We start from the raw sequence: 22198 nt of genomic DNA, 5'->3' as shown, positions 1-22198 counted from the left end.
CATCGTCCTCTTCTTCTTCGCCGTCTTCCATCATAACCCCTATTTCTCCGTGCTTCGTCCAAACATTATAGTATGGCATGAATCCCTTATAAAGCAGGTGGGTGTGAAGGATTTTCTTGTCAGAGTAAGACCTCGTATTCCCACAATTAGGGCATGGACAACACATAAAACCATTCTGCTTGTTTGCCTCAGCCACTTCGAGAAAATTATGCACGCCCTTAATGTACTCGGAGGTGTGTTTGTCACCGTACATCCATTGTCGGTTCATCTGCGTGCATTATATATAATTATGTGTGTCAAAAGTAAGAAAATTAGACAAGTATCTATCTAAAGTAAGATTTTTTTTCTTTCAGAAAGAAGATAAGAACAAGAGGCTCACCACGGTGGTGCCGGCGACGAGATCGGCGCGGGCGATCGATGGCGGTGAAGACGAGGACGGGGCGTGACGGACCGCTAAACCTAGACAAATCTCAGAAAAAATGGAGCTCGGAGGTCGAGCTTCGAGAGGAGAAAGCTTAACTAGTGTGGCTCGGGCATTTCATCGAACACCTCACATGCATAAGAGGTGAGCTAGAGCACCAAATGCCCTTCCTCGCCGGCCAGCAAAAACAAAGCACTGTGGAGTGCTCTGCTCGCCGGCGATGGGGTATATATAGGCAACTCATTTGTCCCGGTTCGTGGCTGGAACCGGGACTAAAGGCCATCCTTCTGTCCCGGTTCATGCCACGAACCGGGACCAATGGTTGTGGGCCAGGAGCGAGGCCCATTGGTCCCGGTTCGTGCCAAGAGCCGGGACAAATGGGCCCAGACGAACCGAGACCAATGCCCACGAGGCCCCGGCCGGCCCCCTGGGCTCACGAACCGGGACAAATGCCTCCATTGGTCCCGGTTCGTGGCAGAACCGGGACTAATGGGCTGGCCAGGCCCGAACGAACGCCCCTTTTTCTACTAGTGTAGGGATGTTAAAAATCTCTTTTCCACATGGCATTCAAGATTTGGAAAGGAGAAAAAGATGAAACTTTGTGTCGGTGCTTCTGCATTTTTGTGGTCTACTTGGACATGCAAGAATGATATATGGTTTGAATGCACGACGGTGATAGACCCTTTTGTGATTCTTCATAAAACATGTTCTCTCATCGATTCTTGGTCGATTTTGTAGATAAACCAGGAAGATCAAAAGGACCTGATGTGGGAGTTAAAGCTACTAGAGTGAGTAGGAAGTGACATCTTCATTGCTTCGAGGGGGTGGCGTCCTAGAGTCATGAGATTAACTGGTTGTTGATGAACAAAGGTTGAAGAATATTTGGTGCTGCTATCTCGGATGTCTGTGGCGTAATATCTTTATTTTACCTTCATATCTACTCTCTATATGTTGGTTGGTCTTGTCGTGGGTTAAACTCATCTGTTAGGTTATGGATATGGTAGTTTGGGGTTAGATTGATCTGTAGGTAGTACCTATTTAAAAAGTGCTACGAATGCTTCTCAAATAGGGGCATTCTTTGCTCTTCTAGCTAGAATTGGGTTGCGTCCTAAATTCTAGACAGGTATGTCTTGATGCATGTTTTAGTTTAGCTCTTGGGTCTAGCGATCTGTAAGAACTTCTATGATTTTTATAATAGAAATCAAGGGAAAATCCCTTTCGCTAAAAAAAGTACATCGTAGGTAGTGCCATTTCTTCTTCTTTTATACCTTTTCTAGGAGATGTCCTTTCTTTGATATAGATAATTTGGTTTTAACATATTGTGCTTTTGCAAGGCATCATTTGGTTTGGCCAATTTTGTTTGACAAAGGGTAATATACTAATCTCAAGATGGAATACCAATTGCAACGTAACTCTACAATACCACAATATCAAGACCTAGTTGAGACAGTACAGATACACACAATAAAAAAGGAAAAAAAATCAAAAGTAAGAAAAATAAAGAGAGTTGACGTGACCAAGGAGACGCAACAAAGCACATGTACATGCAACCAATGTGCTCAGTTTTTACAAGTTGCAACTTCACCTCTACATGCAGCTAGAAGCCTAGAACTGTCAACGTCCTCCTAAGAAATCGGGTAGTGCGCTCTCTTCCCTCCCTCATTTCTCTCCAAGAACACTCCGAGTGCTAGCACATCCATCCATATGGTTAAAAATAGAGGGACATGACATGCAAAATCAGTGAGTACGCGTCATAGTTTGTGAGTCTGGGTATGTTCCGGCCACTCCCGACTCCCTTCTTCATCCCTGAATAAAATGCACTCGATGGATTGCGAAAGGGGCATCTCGCCGGAGAACATCGCCGACCTGTACCCTGCCGACGACTACCCGCATGGGAACCCGGTGAGTGAGCTATCCTTCCTTGTCCTCAAGAACGGTGGTGTATTTCGAGGCTTTCAATTGCAAGAATCCATTACCAATTTAGGTCTAGGCATATGACCAACAATAAAAAAAATCTTGTTCTACCATATTTGTGCCAAGGACAATTTGTGGTGGAATTTTCATGTAGAACTCATGCACCCATCTAGCGATGAATCTACACTATATGTGCCCCTCCCCCCTCTCCGGGGATTTGATGGAAATGTTGATTCATCAAATTTCTCATGGGTTCCGGATTCGAATGCTATGTTAGCACCAACTGTAAGAGGATGAACAAGAACATTTGATGAATGGAAGGGACACTTGGATGGATGGCTTTTTTTTTCTATGTAAAGATCAATATAAAATATCAAGTTGATACCAAGTAGTATATCTTCTGCAACAACACAATGTCAATAGCTTATCGCAACATCGATCATGCATGAAGGAAAATATTAACCATTGCATGCCGCGGAGAACTAGCTCAGAAATCTTAATAAGCATTTTTTTCCACCAGCAGTTCGTAGCACCCCACTAAAAATAGCTTACTCCGAGCGTGAAAGAGTAGTATGAGCTCAATATGATGAACATGCAAATGTAAACAGTCGATTGCGGTGATCGATTGCTATTCGCCATTGAGTGGCAAAAATTGACGATGGATGCTGCAGGAGAGGCACTGGAGATCCTACTACAAGCACGTGCTGCTCCTGGCGTACCAGAGCTGCGGCGTGGTGTACGGCGACCTGAGCACGTCGCCGCTGTACGTGTACAAGAGCACCTTCGCCGGTTCGCTCCGGCGGTTCGAGGACGAGGAGACCATCTTCGGCGTCTTCTCGCTCGTCTTCTGGACCATCACCCTCATCCCGCTCCTCAAGTACGTCTTCATCGTGCTCAGCGCCGACGACAACGGCGAGGGCGGCACCTTCGCGCTCTACTCGCTGCTGGTGCGGCACGCCAAGATCAGCCTGATGCCCAACCAGCAGGCCGCCGACGAGGAGCTCTCCACCTACCACAAGCCGGGCTACGCGCCACAGGACACGGCCATCCTGCGCGCTCTCCGCCGCTTCCTCGAGAACCACAGCAAGTCGCGCACCTGCCTCCTCCTCACCGTCCTCTTCGGCGCCTCCCTCGTCATCGGCGACGGCGTCCTCACCCCGGCCATGTCCGGTGCGTGTTTCCAGTCTGCTGCTAGCCGCCGCTACAGTACTTAATTACTTTGATCTCAATGCCTGCCTGCTGCTGATCTTGTTCGATCCTCGCAGTGATGTCGTCGTTCTCCGGTCTGCAGTTCCATTCACACACCCTAACAAACGGTGAGTGCTCGCATCACTGCTAGTCCATGCTGCAACAAAGATTTATACTTATCGGAACAAAGGTTTCTCACTTACTGGAACCATCAGCCATCGTTGCTTGCTGCTAATTTGCCGGCCCTCTGAAAAAGAGAGCAGGTGAGGTGGTGATCCTGTCGTGCATCGTGCTGGTGTGCCTCTTCACGCTGCAGCACTGGGGGACGCACCGCGTCGCCTTCCTCTTCGCGCCGGTCATCGTCACCTGGCTCCTCCTCCTGGGGGGCACCGGCGTCTACAACATCATCGTGTGGAATCCCAGGGTGTTCTACGCGCTCTCTCCCACCTACCTCGTCAGGTTCTTCATGAGGACCGGCAGAGAGGGCTGGATTGCACTTGGAGGGGTGCTACTCTCCATGACAGGTACCAACAATGGCATGCATGCAATGTACTCCCTCCGTTCCTAAATATAAGTTTTGTAGAAATTTCAACTATAGAACCACATACGGATGGATGTGTATAGATGCATTTTAGAGTGCAGATGCACTTATTCTGCTCGTATGTAGTTTTTAGCGGAATCTCTATAAAGATTACATTTAGGAACGAGGGAGTACAGTATATCTTCACACAAACTGCCTTGTTTATTACTCCCTCTATTCATGTAGTGTGTATAGATTTTGTTATTAAAGTCAAACTTTCACCCAAAAAATTATAGAGAAAAACTATTAAATATCTATAATATCAAATATATAAAATATGAAACACATCTTATGATGAATCTAATGATATATGTCTGGCATTTTAGGTGTAATGTCTTTTCATGAATTTAGTCAAAGTTGTGATATTTGACTTAAAAAAATTATGTATGCGCTACATTATGGAACGGAGTGGGTACCTTAATTGAATCAGTTGATCTTTTAATATATGCGTTGCAGGCACGGAGGCTATGTTTGCAGACCTTGGCCACTTCACAGCAACATCCATAAGGGTACATCCGCATGGTTCCCAAGCTGTATTTGTTGATAACTTAATACTCTGTTTTGCTTTTATCATGACAATGGCGTCATGATAATTAAGCATCCAGCTTGGTTAAGAGGTCAACTGACCACTTCAACGGGTCATAATGGGAAATATCATACATTTATAGTACCATATGCATAGTACTAATGTACGAAACTATCTTCATAATGTATAGTATTATAATTTGATAACAAACATGCCCTTATTTATTATTTTATATTAAATATAGTACCACATCATCCATTATTTTACACACCTCCTTTCTTCCACTAGTATTATGCTGATTTCAGCGATATGTCTAGTGGACAATGCATGAAACTACATGAACTGCATTATGATATCCCACTATGAAAGGTTTTCTGGAAAATCAAATGAACCATTATTATCACTGACAGGTGGCCTTTGTGGGCCTGATCTACCCATGTTTGGTGCTGCAGTACATGGGACAGGCGGCCTTCCTGTCCAAAACCCCCGAATGCGATATCCACTTCATCTTCTTCAAGTCTATACCCGGTAATTAAAATCTATTTTGCTAGATCTCAATCGATTCAGATTTTCTTAAACCCTAGCTCATTCAAAAAGTGCACTTCGCGCTAATAAACTGAAGTTGACTCCACAAAAAAGATAAATAAATAAATTGAAGTTGTACTTGTTTAAAAGCCCCAAAACGCCCTACTCGTTTAAAAGCCCCAAAAGGCTTACGAGAAAAGCTAAAGAGGAGGCGGCTTATTTTTAAAATTGCCAAGAGAACTGCCCCCCTACTCACATTCGCTCCACGCACAAAAATCAAAGTGTCTATTATGACGATGCACTGTGGATATGTGTGATCCCGACATGAATGGAATGTGGGTGCAGTGCAGTTGTTCTGGCCGGTGCTGGTGGTCGCGACGCTGGCTTCGATCGTGGGCAGCCAGGCGGTGATCACGGCCACCTTCTCCATCGTGCGGCAGTGCATGGCGCTTGGCTGCTTCCCGCGCGTCAAGATCGTGCACACCTCCAGCCTCATCCCCGGGCAGATCTACAGCCCCGAGATCAACTGGCTCCTCATGCTCGTCTGCCTCGGCGTCACCGTCGGCTTCCGCGACACCATGCTCATCGGCAACGCATACGGGATGGCGTGCTCCGGCGTGATGGTGGTCACCACGCTCCTCATGACGCTGGTGATCATCTTCGTGTGGCAGCTGGGCTTCATCATGGCGACGCTCTTCCTGCTGGCCTTCGGCGTGGTGGAGGCGGCGTACCTGTCGGCGGCGCTGATGAAGGTGCCGCAGGGCGGGTGGCTGCCGCTGGCGCTGTCGCTGCAGTTCGTGGCCATCATGTACACGTGGCACTACGGCACGCGGCTGAAGCACTCGTTCGACGTGCAGAACAAGGTGTCCCTGCGGTGGATCCACGCGCTGGGCCCCAGCCTGGGCATCGTGCGCGTCCCCGGCATCGGCCTCATCTACAGCGAGCTGGCCAGCGGCGTGCCGGCCGTCTTCTCGCACTTCGTCACCAACCTGCCGGCGTTCCACCAGGTGCTCGTCTTCGTGTGCGTCAAGGCCGTGCCCGTCCCGCACGTGTGCCCCGAGGAGCGGCACCTGGTGGGCCGCATCGGCCCGCGCGACTTCCACATGTTCCGCTGCGTCGTCCGCTACGGCTACAAGGACGTGCTGGGCGAGGAGAGCGACTTCGAGAACGACCTGGTGCTCCGCATCGCCGAGTTCGTGCACATGGAGGCCGCCGACAACCGCCCCAGCGACGGCGCCGCGTCGGCCGTGGAGGGCCGGATGTCCGTGGTGCGGCGGCCCGGCGACCTGGCGCGGACGGGGCGGTTGCTGGTGCAGGAGCCGGCGGACGAGGAGAGCCTCGTGGTGCGCGCGGCCACGGCGGCCACGGACGGTGACAAGTCGGACACGCTGGAGTCGCTGCAGGCCATCTACGAGGCCGAGTCCCCGGCGGGGGCGGCGTACGGCGGCCGGCGGCAGCGCGTGCGGTTCGAGCTCTCGGACCTGGCGGGCGAGCACGTGGACCCGGAGGTGAAGGCGGAGCTGGCTGCCATCGTGGAGGCCAAGCACGCCGGCGTTGCCTACATCATGGGCCACTCGTACATCAAGGCCAGGAAGAGCTCCAACGTGTTCAAGAAGTTCACCATCGACATAGCCTACAACTTCCTCCGGAAGAACTCCCGGGGCCCCGCCGTGGCGCTCAACATACCGCACATCAGCCTCATCGAAGTCGGCATGATCTACTATGTCTAGCTGCTAGCATCGATTCATTGTTTCATTACATATGTGGATGCATGGATTAAACTCCAGATAACATACTCCTACATAGTAGCTAGGTCAAGACATGAATAATCAAGAGCACATAACATAAACATATATGTCAAGAATCTTAGACTTTGCACGTGAGAGATGATGGGGCAGGCGCACAGCGGTCGTCATAGTTGCGTCACATCTAGTAACAAAAGTTAGATACAAATAAAAAGGAACAAATTTCATCAAAAATTTAAAAATCCTCAATCAAATAATTAAAAAGGAACAAGTTCGTACACCAAGCAATTAGTGCGGACATGTTGTTAGGGGACACTTGGTACTCCTAGAACTTAAACAAGTGATCCACTATCATAGTAGCACACTATTTTTAAAGAACGCGGCATATAATTTGGACTCCCTTGAATTAAGAACTACGACAAGAATTATGAAACGGAGGAAGTATCATGAATTATACATTTTACTTGATTAATCGTTTGTACTATTAGAGAATGAACCACACCAACTGCATCTAAAACCAACACTAGTTTTGCTTCCAGATTTAAACATCAAAAATGCTAAACACACGGGGCTGTTACGGGGTTTTCCCCTAATACTCTCCATCGCCCCCTTGATTTTCAGCGGGGTGGGGCCCCAACCTCCCTCTTAATCCAATCAAAGATTGCCAGGTCAATATCTTTCCGTAAAGCTTAAGTAAAATCTCGTTGATGTAGCATTGCTCTTTAAGCACAAGTTCCCCTTCCAACATTCCCTCCCACCCCAACCTGTCAATACAGTACGGATTAAGAATGGCATTGTTCCCTTGGAAAGTTGCTTAAATAAATACTATAGCACATGATTCCCCTTTTCCACATTACATGTTCCAACAAATATCTCTGTGTTTAATATATCCAAGAAAAAAATCTTCAGTGTTTTTGTTTGTGAGGTATCTCCTCCCTAGCATTTTGTTGAGTAAACTTTTTTTTTGGGTAAGTTTTGTTGGGCAAACTTTGTATGTCTCAGCTAAAACCTCTCCTTGGACAGTTGGCCCTTGATACTTTTGTTCCATCGCAACATGGCGGGGAAGTCTGGCCATTTCGGGTCATATGAAGATATAGAAATAAAACATAGCTAATTACAAGACTCCTAAAATGGCGCAATTTTGATCCTTAGTCTATTTGGAGCTCCAGTTCGATTAAAATATCACAATTTCACGGCAAATATGGCACACATGGACATGGAAGATTGTCAAGGTTGCAATTTTATGCACATCAAGGGCATGCGATTTTATTTTATTTTGCATTTAGGTCCGATCGGGTTTAATGCCCAAGTATTCCCCACCTCTCTCTGACACTCCAGTCCATAAGTCACCAAACTGTCTCCCTTCGACGATCCTCACTGTCACCTCACCCCTTCTTTTCCTCTAGAGTTCATTATGGAAGCATAGGGCAAATGAGTATGCTTCGTTGAACAATGAGGGCAAAAAGCAAAACAAATATGCTATTGAACAATCTCGTAGCTAGGGAACTTGCTCCCCTGGCATGGTGGATGCCACGTCTGTAACTCGGGTCATCATCCATGTCCACGTGTTCCAGAGTTGCCAAAAAAATTGTGATTTCGACCAAAATAAGGTGCAAACCTGCATTTAGGGAATCAAAACAGCCCTTTTGAGAGTTTGAGGACCACGATGGTGCAGAGGCCAGGGGTTTAACCTCCTTTCCAAAAAACTAAAAAAAAAAAGTAAGCGCACTGCTCAAGTTGAAGTGTAATAAGTGTGTATATATGTGACACCTCTGAAGTATAGTTCAAGGCCGGCTCCACGGGGAGTGAAGTGCATCCTAGGTCCTCAAACTATTTCAATTGTGTCATGTAGGTCCTCAAACTATGAAAAGTGTCATCTAGGTCCTCAAACTATTTCAGAGGTGTCATGTAGGTCCTTGAACTATTTTTATACGACGATTCACCGTGTTCTTTCATCATGTCCGCTGCGTGGAGCTAGACCTTCGGATCATCAATCATGTAAGGATCAAAAAGTTAAACGTCATGTGCAAAGTGGTTACGTTTTACTAATTTCCTAGTGCATATAATTCTCTTCAAATTTATTTCCTTTTTTACCGCTCTTCAGGTTTTCTTCGATCCAATATATACACATGATTTGACTTTGTCGGCACATTGCTGATTGCGCTTAAAAGCTATTTCCCGCTTTTGCTTCAACACTGTGATTTAGTGGTGTGGCATGAGACCATGAGTACACATTGCTTAACCGACACACGCACGCACACACACACACAATCACACGCACACATATATGCATGGCTGCCTAGCTAGCTGAGTTGGCTATAATGTGCTAGATACTACTTGCATGTCTATGGATCTTATTAGAATCAATGAAACGTGCCTCCGAAGGTAGGGTGCCAGAACTCCGGTGCCGCCGTCTCGCTGGCCATCGTGTAAGTGCTCGCCACCGGGACAAGGCACAGGCCGCGGCTCCGCAGGTCCTCCTTCGCCTCGCCGGCGTCACCATCCGAAGCCTAGTTCATGAGAAAAATGCAATTCATAAGTGAGAGGAAATTAAACAAAAAGCGCTGCAATAGGAATATACTGGTACCTGTTTGTGCTGGAGCTGCACCGGACCGCCACTACACCTGATGAAGTAGGGAGAGCTCAGAGACTGCATGCAGAGATGATAAACCCAGTTAATGGCGTACGTGTTCATCATGAAAAGATTACTTGTGCCAGCTACTAGCTGTTTGGGAATCTGCAATAAGTAAGCGAAAACAAAGCTTGGGCCTTGGAGCATCTATAATGAGCTAGGGGTTGCTTAGGGAATTTTGGTACTCACGGCAACTTGATCGTGAAGGAACTTGATGTATCCGATGGCCTCGTGAAGAACCGATGCCGTGTCCGTCTAAAGGGCGGGGCCGGGCATCGATCAAAAAGGTGCAAATACTCAGCAACTTACAGGCGAATTGCACAGCAATATAGTATAAACAGAAGCGAAAAGAAAGTTACGTACTCTACTAAGCTAATAATGGAGGGAAAACAGAAAGGAAGTAGGAGGGTGGAAAGGAAACCTTTCCAAAAGGCGAGACCAGCTGCTGGAGCGCGGTGACTCTGTCCCCGAGCTTCTCTTTCCTCACCTGCCAGACACACGGCAAATTCTATTCAAAAGCAATATATCAAGTAGGCATTATAGGCTTATATAGCTCGATCATTTGATGGCAGAGAGGATAAATATATTTGAACTGACGTGACAGATATATGTGGAAGAACGATCAATTGTATATGGGGTCGCCACCGGCCGGTGCGTACCTTGAAAGTCGGCATCGGCGTTTCTGTCCGGGGCTTCTTCGCTGCCGGAGGGGCCGCGCTGCTCCTTCTCGTCGCCGATGACGACGAGCAGGCGTCCTGAGCCGCAGGTTCAGTGCTAGACTGCATCCAAAGTTAGAAACCATGTCATAAGGAACCCTAGCTCATAACTTCCTACTAGCTATTTGGTGCTAGCGATGCGAATACCTTGAGGAGTTTGGGCTCTAGAGCCTGCAGGAGAGGCTGCGGTGACCTCTGGGTCGGAGCCGGCGCACCAAAGAGCCCCGTCGAGCTGAAGAAATCTGGGAACTGGTGGTGGTGGTGCTGCTGCTGCGAGAACGGCTTCGTCGTCGCGGCGGCCTGCGTGTCACCGTAGCTGCTGGCCAAGCTGGAGCCGTACAGTCCGTCCGCGTACACGGACCCCTGATGCGACGCGCCGCCGGTGTACGGGGTAGCCAGAACGGGAGGCGGATGCTCCGCCTGATCGAGCAGGAACTGGCGGCTCGCGTCGCCTTGCAGGTGGAGCAACGCGTTGAAGCTCGTCGGAGCGTCGGCCGCCGCTCCTACTTTCCCGGCCCTGCTAGCCATGCACCGATGGCAGAGAGAATCAGAGAAGTATCATGTACGGATCGACCATGGAGCGAAATAGATACGGAAGGTGGTAGACTAATTAGAGTGAGTTCTAGCTACTTACATGAAGGATTGCGTCCAATCCATGTGCGGATCAGCGAGGAAGAACGGCGAGGCGGCGGCGGCGGCGGCAGAGTCCGGTAAACCTGCGGGCCCCGAACTCATCCCCGAAGTCCCGCTGATCTCTGAGCCGGTAGGCGTCGCGGAGCACGCCGAGAGCGCGTCGCCGCCGGTTCGTGCGGAGCCCCACCACTCCTCCGCCATCTCAATCGATCGGTGTAGTGGAGGGAAACAATCAATGATTTATATACGCGGGTCGATCGAGCTGCGGGGGATTGGGACAGTACTGGCTGGGGAGTGAAGGGTAGGAGCACGATCGAGGGGGCTCTGACTTTGTGATGACTTGTGAGCTCTGACCTTTGGGTTGATGGGGGTGCAGTGGCTAGTTTATGCTCTCGTCCGTTCCTGGATTTTTCGTTGATGGGATTAGAATATTTGGCTGGCTGGATAGCTAGGCAGAGAGTGTACGCATATGTGTAGAGTGAGTCACGCGGCTATGTGCCGATCAAGTCAAACACCGCACGTCCTCATGCAGTGCCGCTAGGGAAAACTTTGGACCCTTGCTGACTCGCTGAGCATAGATTTGAAACTGGTCGCGAGAGCAAGGAGTGCGGTGTTGAAACCGCAGAGGAGTTTTCGGTGTTCCCGGCCGTTTGCGTGTGGTCAACCATCCCAGTGTAACGCCATGATTAGCACGACCGTTTTTTAATACAAGAGCCCAGCAATATCAATTTGCTTCACTTTTTTTTGCGAGTAGTTTTGCTACCACTCTATCTCTCTCAATTTTTTTTTGCTATCACTACATAGTAATAATTTGCATATTGTTCAACAAATTCTTAATTTTTTTAGAAAAGAGGCCATCTAAAATGTGCGCACACCTTAAGTTTCTTGAAGGAGAGAGTGTTTTCCAAACCACTGAAATATTTTAGGTCTTTCTCTAGTGGTGTAGCACCCACCATGAATTGTGGGTATCATTGGTTTGCATGATTAAAAAGGAGTAAATTGCACGGTTGATACAAGAAGTTGTCCATGAAGTTCACTTTCATGCATCAAGTTAGATATCTCAAACTTGGGTACATGATGTCGCATAAGTGGGAGTGAAGTGCTACAACACAGCCAAGCCGAGACGCACGACACCGATGTGGCACACCACATGTGCTCTACACCATTTCACATCTAACATTTTTGCAAAAAAACCTATGGACAGAACAAAACAACATCTATTACACATTCTTGTGTTTTTATTCCTTGTATAATTATGCATGTCATGATGTCTCATTTCTTTATTTTTCATCATTATTTCCGCGTGTGAAATTGGCGATGCCATGACCCTAGTATTGTCAGGGAGGACAAACTCGACCCAATAGCCACAGGGTGGGCCAGGCCAATAACTCAGAGTCCATCCATCATACGGGGACATATCATCAACTTGTTGTACAAGACGTGTATTCTACTATATAAAGTATGTCCAAATGTAACTGTATAGGACTACTAGATCATAACCGACTCAGACTCTAGGTAACCCCAATCACAACCATAGGACTACTATATCATAACCGACTCACACTCTATGTAACCCTAGCCTCATCCACCTATATTAAAAAGGCGAGGCATAGAACCCCCCCCCCCCCCCCCCCCCCCGCGCCCCACCCCAATACAATACACAAAGGCATGAAGTAAGGTATTACCGCGTCTCGAGGGCCTGAACCTGAGTAAACCCCTTCTCTTGTGTGCACCCCTCTGGGTTCTCTGTTCTTGCCTTGCCGCATGTTCATCATTGTAGGTAGAAAACACTGACAGAAATTCATGTGAATCAAAGAGGCCCTAACTTTTTTGACGCGGGGGAATTTTAATTCAAATTCTTGGAAGGGTGTGGCTAGCTCTCAGTCGACTGAGACTTAACCAAATCTCAGTCAAGTGATATAGTATAAGAAGAGAAAAAACACTGAAAAAAATTGTACGAATCTCCATGCAAGATCAAATGAATATAACATCGACTGAGACATAACGAAGTCTTAGTCAACTGAGACTTAGCAAAACTGTTCTTGGAATATTTAAATCCTAACGGAAATTTCCATGTTAAGGTTGTTTGACTAGGATTTGAATCCTTTAGAATTTTTCCAAATGATTCTTTAATACGCTAATTTGGACGGAAGTTCCCATCCACTAAAAACTCTTGCTATAAGTTCTTCGGCATTTCGTGTGGTGACTCAAACATATATGGTGCTAATTATGAGGCTATCCAATCCTATAAGATCCAAGAGTAGGTGACATTTCAATCCTCTATTTTTTGCAATAAATTTTTTCTCAAAAAAGAGGGCAGCTCGATGTATTTATGTATGTTAGAAATCACACGGATCAAAAGAGGTCACAAAAATAATATGAAATTCCTTTAATTGAACCAAAGAGCCCCCTTTTTTGCGCTTCATCATCGATCACAGCATGATTGACCGCGAAAATACATCATATAATTAAAATGGGATAATATATATCAAGACCACACCAGCCATCACCAGCCGCCTGGGATTAAAGTTTGCTCTAGCTAGTTTATTCCCTTCCTTTTTCCCCTGGACCATTGCTGCTTCGAGAGGCAGGCAAGGCAACCATCAAAGGCTTGATCATTGGAGCGAGGCGAGCGGCATTGTTCGCGAACAAGTAAAGCATGATGTGCCGGGTTTTTTAAGTGTAAAGCAACGGCGATTAGCTAGCTATAGCTGCCTAGCTCGTAGCATTCTCATTCGGTGAACCCTCCGCAGGCAGACGGTGCAATGCATATCCGGGAAAATCTGGGGCACGAGATTCGAGCAAGATGGAATTCGATTGCATCCTTTGATCCGTATAGTGACACGGATGGTCGCCTGCTAGTGCGTCGTAATGGTGACGTCGCGCTGGCGTGTGCGCCGGGGTGGGCCCGTCGCCGGCCGCGCGTGGACTCCCCGCGCCTGCCTGCCTTTGCCTTTTGGGGTTGGGCCGGCCGGCGGTGGCCGACCAGTCCCCGGGCGCAGTCGGGAGAAGAGCCCCCGAAAGCGACCGCCGCCGCCTGTGCCAGCCGTCCATTGCGCTAGCTAGTCTAGTCTCACCCCTGTCCTGTACACATCCGGCCTAGCTCGCCACGGCCACGTACGTGCACGTCTCCGCCTTTGCTGCCGTCCGTCGAATGAATCCGCACAAAATGCATGATCTGTAGGGGCACATCGCAGAACTAACAGTCCATCAATTTTTTAGACCTAGCAGTTTCAGTTTCAGTAACTTAATTTGAGTTTGGCTGGGAAGGCATGCATGCACCGGCTTGATCACCGGCCACATCTTCGAAGGTTGCTTCTTTTTTTTTTTTTTTTTTTTTTTTTTTTTGCGGGAAGCATCTTCGAAGGTTGCTGAAGAACCACTCGTCAAGTGAGTGTCATCCGGACGTACGTAATTATTCCGTTAAAGCGCGAAGCGGACAGTGTTAGCTCGGGGGTAGCTAGGGCGCATGCAACTGCTGCGAGGGCTTTGTGTTTTTAACCAGCGCAAAACCCGTGTCGTCTTCGACGTAAACATAGGAAACTGGCCATGTCGCTCTCTGCCTGCGGATTACGTGCGGTATCCCAGCCGCAGCACCGGCCTTCTTGCTCTTTTCTCCAACGAAAAGGCACATAGTAGTACGTATGAAACTGCAAGCTCAGCGAAGTTTGTCTGTGAGTAGGTTAGTTTAGAATTGCATGTTCACCTCTTTTTTAGAACCGCCCTTTGAGGCATTTTATTCAACATTTGGCGGAACAAAGTCTGATTGTACGACAACTATCAGGAAACCAGGGGTTACATTACATCGAAAGAGAGAGAGCTAATAAAGCTTCAGCGCCTCCCTAGCACAAAGATGTGTAGCCATATTTGTTCCTCTTCTTGCAAACTGAAGTTTAAAACCCTGGAAATGGTGGAGATGGGCCTTCATCTCCCTGATAACTTGTCCTCCAATGGGTCGGTCTACACTCGCCACAGGTCAGTTCACCTGAAAACCTCGAGTTGATGGGCAGAGGTGTGCAATGCACTTGTATTCAACACATCACGTGTTGCCACCTTGGGCCTAAAATGCAGCCGAAAGTCAGTCACAGTTAAGTATTTAAAATTGCGACAGTATGCTGAAGTCAAAATATTTTGCTCCGTGACTGTATAGAAATGCATGCACCAATCAGTTTGTCCAAAAACTCAACCGAGTGGAATGTGTTATTCTAATCGTGAACATGCATCATCGTGTTATTGGTTTCCTTCTTGTACTAGCTCAATTATATTCATATATGCGGCGTTTCAGGCGCTCGGCATTTCAATAAGATGACGGGTAATCTAACAAGACGTGTGCATTGAAACCAATAATGTATCCATATCACATTGAATCGGATGTGTTTATTACTGTCAATTTGCTATTGCTCTGTTCATTTGAAAATTCAAATAGAGGACGACATGACATCTATTGCATTTTTAGACAGTAAAACATTTCTATCATTGCTCTAAGAAATCCAAGCAACTTTATTTTGCCGCTATATATTGAAAAAAAATGCTGCCTTCAGTTGTGTAGGGCCATGGACGTCAAGAATGACGAGATCAATGTTAGTGCTTGGGAGAAAAGAAAGGGAGGCAATGGAAAGTGATGGCCATCCATGGCAAAGTAATGTCCCTCCTTCAGCATTCCAGACTAACCACACACACACAACACGTTTGAGTTGTGTTGAATGAAGAACTTCTAACATACATAGTGCATTGAGCTCCATGCAAAATTCCAATGCAGTCTAGTATTTGCTTACCTCGGTGTGTTGGACCTCTATGGAAGTGTACCATATCCACCAAGGCCAGAACCTTCGTATGTGGCAGTCGATAGGTCCGGTGCACTCTTGATAGGTGTCGCCATGTCATGTAGGATCAGCGCAGGGGAGTGGGGGCGTAGGTGAGGATATTCAAATATAATGGACTCATATTCTCAATCCGGACGTAACTAGGACAAAAGATGTAGTATGTAAGAAATCTTGTGCATTGAACATGACACTTGGTGTGGATATCCAGATCATATGTGTTTACTACCGAGTATATCATTATTTATGTCTTGCTTTTTCTATCTAGTTTATTGGTATAGATGTTCAAGAGAGTAGAAAACAAATGGCATGCAGCACAATTCACTCCACCTAACTTGAATAGTTGAGTGCGTGTGTTAATGTGTCTCACTAATTCATTTGCTCGCATCTAGATCAATAGGTGCAACAACCTCCTCGCGTGTTGGATTGCATCAATTGTTGTAATGTTGGCGGCAACATATAAAGCTCCTATCGAATGACAAATCCATAGACTAATAGAAGAAGAACAATGCACAAAGGTGGCCCGATCGAGATGCCGAGGGCAAAAGTAGTGCAAAGTATAGGCATAGGTGTGAGGGGTGTCGGTAAAATGTTGATCATACATACCAGATGTCCCATTTGACGTACTAGATGGCATAGGCTGAATCAAGCCTTTGGTACTACAAGCCAGGTTTTTCTCGTATAGAGCACACATCAAGAGTGTCGTGCATCCTGATTTGCATGCTTGTCTTTGTCAAGTTTGCCCCTCTTTTCAAGTAAATCAGTCTCTTTTGGTGTCTGATTTGCATGCTTGTCTTTGTCAAATTTGCCCCTCTTTTCAAGTAAATCGGTCTCTTTTAGTGTCACTTTACCTCGTTCCTCTCCAGTGGAATTGCTAGAGATTTCACTCTTTTGATGCTTTTGTGTACCATTGTAATGTATACACCATTCAAATGAGTATTTCCTTGTTGGATACGGGTTTTAGGTCTTTAATTTGACTAGCCGAACATGTGTTACATACCGCAAAAAATGTATGATTTTATTTAACATTGCATGAAGTTTGTACGCATGTATGTTTTTGTGACATATATCACACATGCTTCGCTTATCAAACTGAAGAACTAAAAACCCATATCCGACTTATATTCACGTCTGGACGGAGTACGTGTTATTTTTGGGGCTGACACATAAAAGCGTGTAAAATTAACCAACCGATAATCTATCTAGGGGCGAACTAATCTGTGGTTGGATGGTTAAAGGAATTGTGGTATCCCCAGCCCACCAGGGTTCAAATCCTGGTGCTCGCATTTATTTCTGAATTTATTTCAGTATTTCCGGCGATGCGCATTCAGTGGGAGGAGACGTTCCCGTCGACGACGAGGTGGCTACGGTGACTTTTCATAAATTTCAAGATGATATGCCTGCTCAGTTTTTCGGATGTGCTCATAGGGGTAGGGTGTGCGTGTGTGCGTTCATAAGGATGAGGGTATGCGCGTGTATATGAGCGCTTGCGTCTGTACTATGTTCAAAAAAAAAAATCTATCTAAGGCTACAAATCGGCTTCATTTATATATACAACTAATGTGTAGCCTTGTGCTAAAGCACATGAATGGTTGGTCCCTCCTTAACTTTTTTTAAGGGAAAACATTAAGGAGCGAGCAACCGTAATCTACTCCCTTCTTAATTAATTCAACACGTACGTACTCGTTGCTTCACTCCTTAATTGCTCCACTAATCAGCCAATGCGCAAGTCTCCAACTGGTACGTGCCTCAGGGCATCTCCAACGACAACCCGCAAATTTTTTTTCCGCATTCGTCCGCGGACAGGAGGCAGTCCGTGGAGAAGGATGCGGCAGGACGTCATCTAACACTAGCCGCATATATTTCAAACTGTTTTCAATAAATCAGATGAAATTCATGCAAACTCGGCCGGATTTCATATAAACATGACGGATTTCATACAAATCGGACGATTTTTTTTACAATTTGGACATATTTTAACTAAAAAGGTAAAACCATATGCACATACAGTCACGCAGAGCTCCACTCCCATGACACAGATACACTACACTACTCTACAGCCGGCCACAACGGATCCCTTTGTCTTCCCCATGTCCGGCATCCCGCTAACCGGACTGCCGGGAGTCCCGGAGGCATATGCTTCCCCCGTATCTCCCCTATGTCCGGTTACGCCACTCATCGGAGTGGCAAAGAGGGTGTTTCAGCCGAAGGGGAAGGTGCTTCCGTGGAGCCCAGACGGGTGTGCCCATGATGGTCTGAGATAAAGACCAGACAGGTCATCAGCTGTACAAGCCGGCAACGCGCCGGCGGTGGCCTCCATGGGATTCAAGCGACACCGGATTTCCGTGTTCTACCTCTCCTCGATCATAGCGGCAGGCGCGGACGTGCGGGCCGTCAAGTCGTCGACATCCATGCAGCCGGCTTCTTTCTCTGCGTGCATGGCGCGGCTACACGCGCGTCGACGGCGGATGGCATGGTTGCAGGCACTGGATGAGGCGATGCTCGTGCCGCCGTGCTCCCGCCATGCCGGGATGGAGCAACTCGCCACTCCTCCGCGAGCTCTTCGAGCGGCGAGTTGCTGAACCGCGCGCCGACTTGGCGCGGCAACTGGCTCCGTTGGGCTAGGCGAGGGAGGTGGAGTAACGAGCTTCCTCGCTCGTATCCGGCGGGCTGGCGGGCCACTCAGACGGCTTTTATGCCGGAGAACTGTTCTTCCGGCTCGTCGGATGCCATCGGAAGAGTGGAGAAATTGGTGAAGGAGGAGATGGGGAGTGGCGGAGTGGTGCGATTCTTGTCCGGCGTCTGGCCACGTTTAAATAGAGAGCAGATGGGAGGAGCTCGGCCGGTGTTGCGTTTAATGTCGGCCCACTCGTGAATGGACGTGTGGCCGGAGTAGGTTTCTCTGCTTCCACGTGGGTTTAATGAAGGCGTTTGAATGCGGCGAGGAGGCGTGTTCAGCCGGGCATGCAGCGGGCGGCGCCATCGGGCGGCGCGCCGCTTCAATGGCGGAGGTGGTGAGAGGCCCCGTCCGCCCTGAACCTCCTTCAGTGTGGAGCGGCGTGCTCTATAGCAGCATGAATGTGGGTAGCTGGTGCCGAGCGGGAAGCGCGGGTGGAGGAGGGGTTTTTGGTGGGCCGGGGTGGTTAGAAGCGGGCTTGGGATCGGTCTAGACTCCGCAAACCGCCCACGCGTTTGTCTTCGGTTTGCGGGATAAAACGCATCCGGACCACGTCGCGGACCGATACATGACCGCGCTGATGGCTTCCGCGGTCTGGACAACGCGGTCCGGACGGTTGCAGGAGGTTTGAGGGTCAGCATTAGAGATACCCCTTATAATGGCAGTTCTTTTCTTGATGATTTTATTTTATTACATAGGTTTAGTGCATATCTAAGAGCAACTCTAACTGTTCCCTTAGAAATTTTTCTGTAAAAGTGCTTTTCCAGGACGTCCTTAAAATTTTAGGGAAGTCTCTTGAGAGCTACTTTTGTTAGATCCCGTAAAACTTCTTCCCCTAAATCTATTTATATTTTATTTTATATTCAACAAAACTAGATAATGGCCTACGGCCCGCCAGTCAGTGACATGCATGATGCCGCCGCTGAGAGGCGGTGTGGTGACGCGGTGGCACGGCGTGGTAGCCCACAACAAGGGGCAGCGGCGTGCGGCGACGGCGGGCCGCAGCTACACTTCAGCGAAGCGGTGATGCGGCGACCACCAAAATACGGGTCGGCACGAAAAATGCTGCCTGATCAGACCAGACAAACACGTCCGACCCATAATTTTTTTTGCGGGACACGGCAAAAGTTCTTCCTCAACCTTTAGATTCACGGAGTGGGAGGCCGACCCGAGCTCGCCCCCTATCCGCAGCGAGATTTGGCGCGAGGGAAATTTCCACTCGGCCGCCATTCCCCGGCCACCACCCGCTCCGGTCCATCTTCCCCGGCCATTCTTCTCTGTCATGGAAGCCTCCCAGCCGTCCTTCGTCACCGTGGAGGTCGCGCACGCGCAATGCCCTCTGAAGGATCTCGTCGCCGGTCATGTCGCCCCTGCCATCTCCCAAGGCACCACTGCGCCCGCCCGCAAGCGGCAGGGCAACGTTGTCGTGCAGGGCGGCAATCCTGCTGGCCCCGCCAGAAAGGCACACACGCCGGGCGCCGCCACCGCTGCGCGATCTACCCGGCCGCCGGCGGAGAAGGTGGGCAAGGTTTCGGCGTGAAGCGCAAAAAGGTTCCTATGAAAAGGCCGGCGCCTTCGTCCACTCCCTCTGCCCCGGCATGATGTTCCCCGACAACGCCGTTCAACGGCGCTGCTTCCACCGCATGCGAGGTGTTCGATGAAATGGCCAGAAGGTATGCATCTTCGATGCCTTGTACTTGCTTCGCTTTTCGCCATTGTGGTAGCTCGTGACTTGATGTCACTCACTGTAGCGGTGGTTCGAACAACGCCACTGCTGAGTTGGTGAACTTGTTGGACACCAACATCGTCGACATCGATCAAGCCCTGTTCGCTGATTTCGATTACAATGAAATGGAGGGTGGCGTGGATGATCACGGTGGTGAAGATGAAGTGGAGGAGGTAGATGAGGGGGCGTATGAGCAAGCGGAAGCAAAAAAAGCATGAGATCGAAGAACTATACGATGTTGGAAGATCAAATCTTGATCAAGGCTTGGAGTGCGGTGTCCCTTGATGCTTGCACGGGTACATCTCAAACCAACAAGAGGTATTGGCAAAGAATCGAAGATCCATACTTCCGCATGATGGGGAAGCATCCCAATAGGACTCCACGGACCTTTCGGTCACTCCAAGGTCGTTGAGACGTGATCAAGCCGATTTGTAGCCATTGGGCTGCTTGCTTGGAACAAGTTCGCAATGCACCTCCAAGTGGAACCGTGGATGCCGACTATGTGAGTTCATTTTCACGTCCCAAGTTGTGCACATCATTTGTGCCATATGAAGTGATTGCATCATTTGACTTTGTTTTAATTGTGTAGGAGAAAATTGCCCAACAAAGATACAAAGACATGGAAGCTTCCGAAGGCAATTTTTTTTAAACTAGAGCATTGTTGGGACTTGCTCAAAGAGTGCGACAAGTGGAAGTTGATTGACAAAGAATCCCCACCGAAGAGAGGTTCACTTACGAACATGGATGAAGATGAAGATGATGATGGCCCAAGAAACTTGAACAAGCCTGATGGTGACAAGAAGACAAAGGAGAAGATCAAGAGGGAACACGAAGCATCGAGCTTGCGGGACAAGATAGATGCCATGGTGCAATCAAATGAGTTGATGTTAGTGAAGACATTGAAGACAAATAAAGAGTTGGCGGAGAAGAAGGCACGAGAGAAGCAAGAGTAGTGGCAATTGCTCAAGGACGAGGGGTTGCGCAAGACGGCCATTGAGGAGAGAAGAGCACGTGCCGCTGAGAACAAAGCCACGTCAAAGCTTCTTGCCGAAGAGAATAGGATCATGACATTGAACCGCGCTAACAGGGACGACATCACTAAAGAATGGCATGATATGGCAAGGAGAGACATCTTGAAGTGGAGGATGCTTGCGGCGGCTGGTGCGTGTTACAGTGTCGGCGATGTTTTCTCATCGGGATTTGGAACCAATGTTGCTGATGCATTCAGTGCGCCTGGCGATGCTTTCGGTGCCGGAGTTGGAACAAGTGCTGACGATGGATTCGGGGGCGGCGATGGCATCGATGCAGGTGGTGCGGAGTGAAGATCATGATGAAGGGTGAAAATCGACCAAGATGATGATGGACATGGTCGTCGCTTTTGCATGAAAGCCTTTTGCGTTTGTCCTACAAAACTATGCTTTTAATTGTGCGCGAATTATGTTTTATTGTTCGAATTTCAACTCAATTGTTGGAATCGCTGTCAAATTCGCTTATCGGGGGTTTTCGGTTTGCGGGGCGACGCAGGCTGCGGCCGAGCAGACCCTGCGTAGCCGACCCGTAAAAGAGCATATTCCGCGTCGCTGCGGTCGAGCAGACCCTGCAGGGTCTGCTCGGCCGCAGCCTGCGCCGCCCCGCAAAACCCATTTTCCGCTAACTGTAAACAAGTTTTACGGGTCGGCATTATACGGGGTCTGCTAGAGATGCTCTGAAAACCTCAAGATAATGGGCAGTGTGTGCAAGTGCAATGCACTTGTATTCAACACTCATCACGTGTTGCTACCTCGGGCCTGAACGACAGCCGAAAGTATTTAAAATTGCGTCAGCGGGTCTTGAAGCCAAAATATTTTGCTTAGTGACCATATGGAATTGCATGCACCAATCAGTTTGTCCAAAACCTCAATCGGGTGGAATGTGCTATTCAACATCAATCGCAAACATGCATTATCTTGTTATTGGTTTCCTTCTTGTACTAGCTCAATCATATATGCGTTGTTTCAGACTCGACATTTCAATAAGATGACAGGTTGTCTAAAAAATCGTGTGCATTGAAACCAACAATGTATCCATATCCAATGGCAGAGACAAGGGGACCAGC

At 48.2% G+C, this 22198-nt stretch overlaps 2 protein-coding genes and 1 pseudogene across 2 annotated transcripts; 1 reads left to right on the top strand and 2 right to left on the bottom strand.

Moving 5' to 3' along the window:
• Positions 1 to 663: 663 nt before the first annotated feature.
• On the bottom strand, positions 664 to 795 carry LOC123183784 (uncharacterized; annotated as a pseudogene).
• Positions 796 to 2148: 1353 nt separating this feature from the next.
• LOC123182516 (probable potassium transporter 3) lies at positions 2149 to 6884 on the top strand. The gene is made up of 7 exons (XM_044595115.1): positions 2149 to 2323; positions 3007 to 3505; positions 3601 to 3651; positions 3787 to 4047; positions 4560 to 4612; positions 5040 to 5157; positions 5500 to 6884. The coding sequence occupies exons 1-7, from the start codon at positions 2237 to 2239 to the stop codon at positions 6882 to 6884; spliced, it is 2454 nt and encodes an 817-aa protein (XP_044451050.1). The 5' UTR covers positions 2149 to 2236.
• Positions 6885 to 7284: 400 nt separating this feature from the next.
• Positions 7285 to 11304, bottom strand: LOC123182517 (transcription factor bHLH123). The gene is made up of 7 exons (XM_044595116.1): positions 10882 to 11304; positions 10395 to 10764; positions 10191 to 10310; positions 9953 to 10018; positions 9721 to 9786; positions 9487 to 9549; positions 7285 to 9409 (listed from the first exon to the last, which is right to left on the bottom strand). Exons 1-7 carry the CDS (start codon positions 11079 to 11081, stop codon positions 9263 to 9265), a joined length of 1032 nt encoding a protein of 343 aa, XP_044451051.1. The 5' UTR covers positions 11082 to 11304; the 3' UTR covers positions 7285 to 9262.
• Between the last annotated feature and the right edge of the window lie 10894 nt (positions 11305 to 22198).

Source organism: Triticum aestivum, chromosome 1D, assembly GCF_018294505.1.
Source record: "Triticum aestivum cultivar Chinese Spring chromosome 1D, IWGSC CS RefSeq v2.1, whole genome shotgun sequence".
NCBI classification, from domain to species: domain Eukaryota; kingdom Viridiplantae; phylum Streptophyta; class Magnoliopsida; order Poales; family Poaceae; genus Triticum; species Triticum aestivum.
The sequence above is the reverse complement of the archived record's forward strand: the minus strand, read 5'-3'. Positions and strand labels throughout refer to the sequence as shown.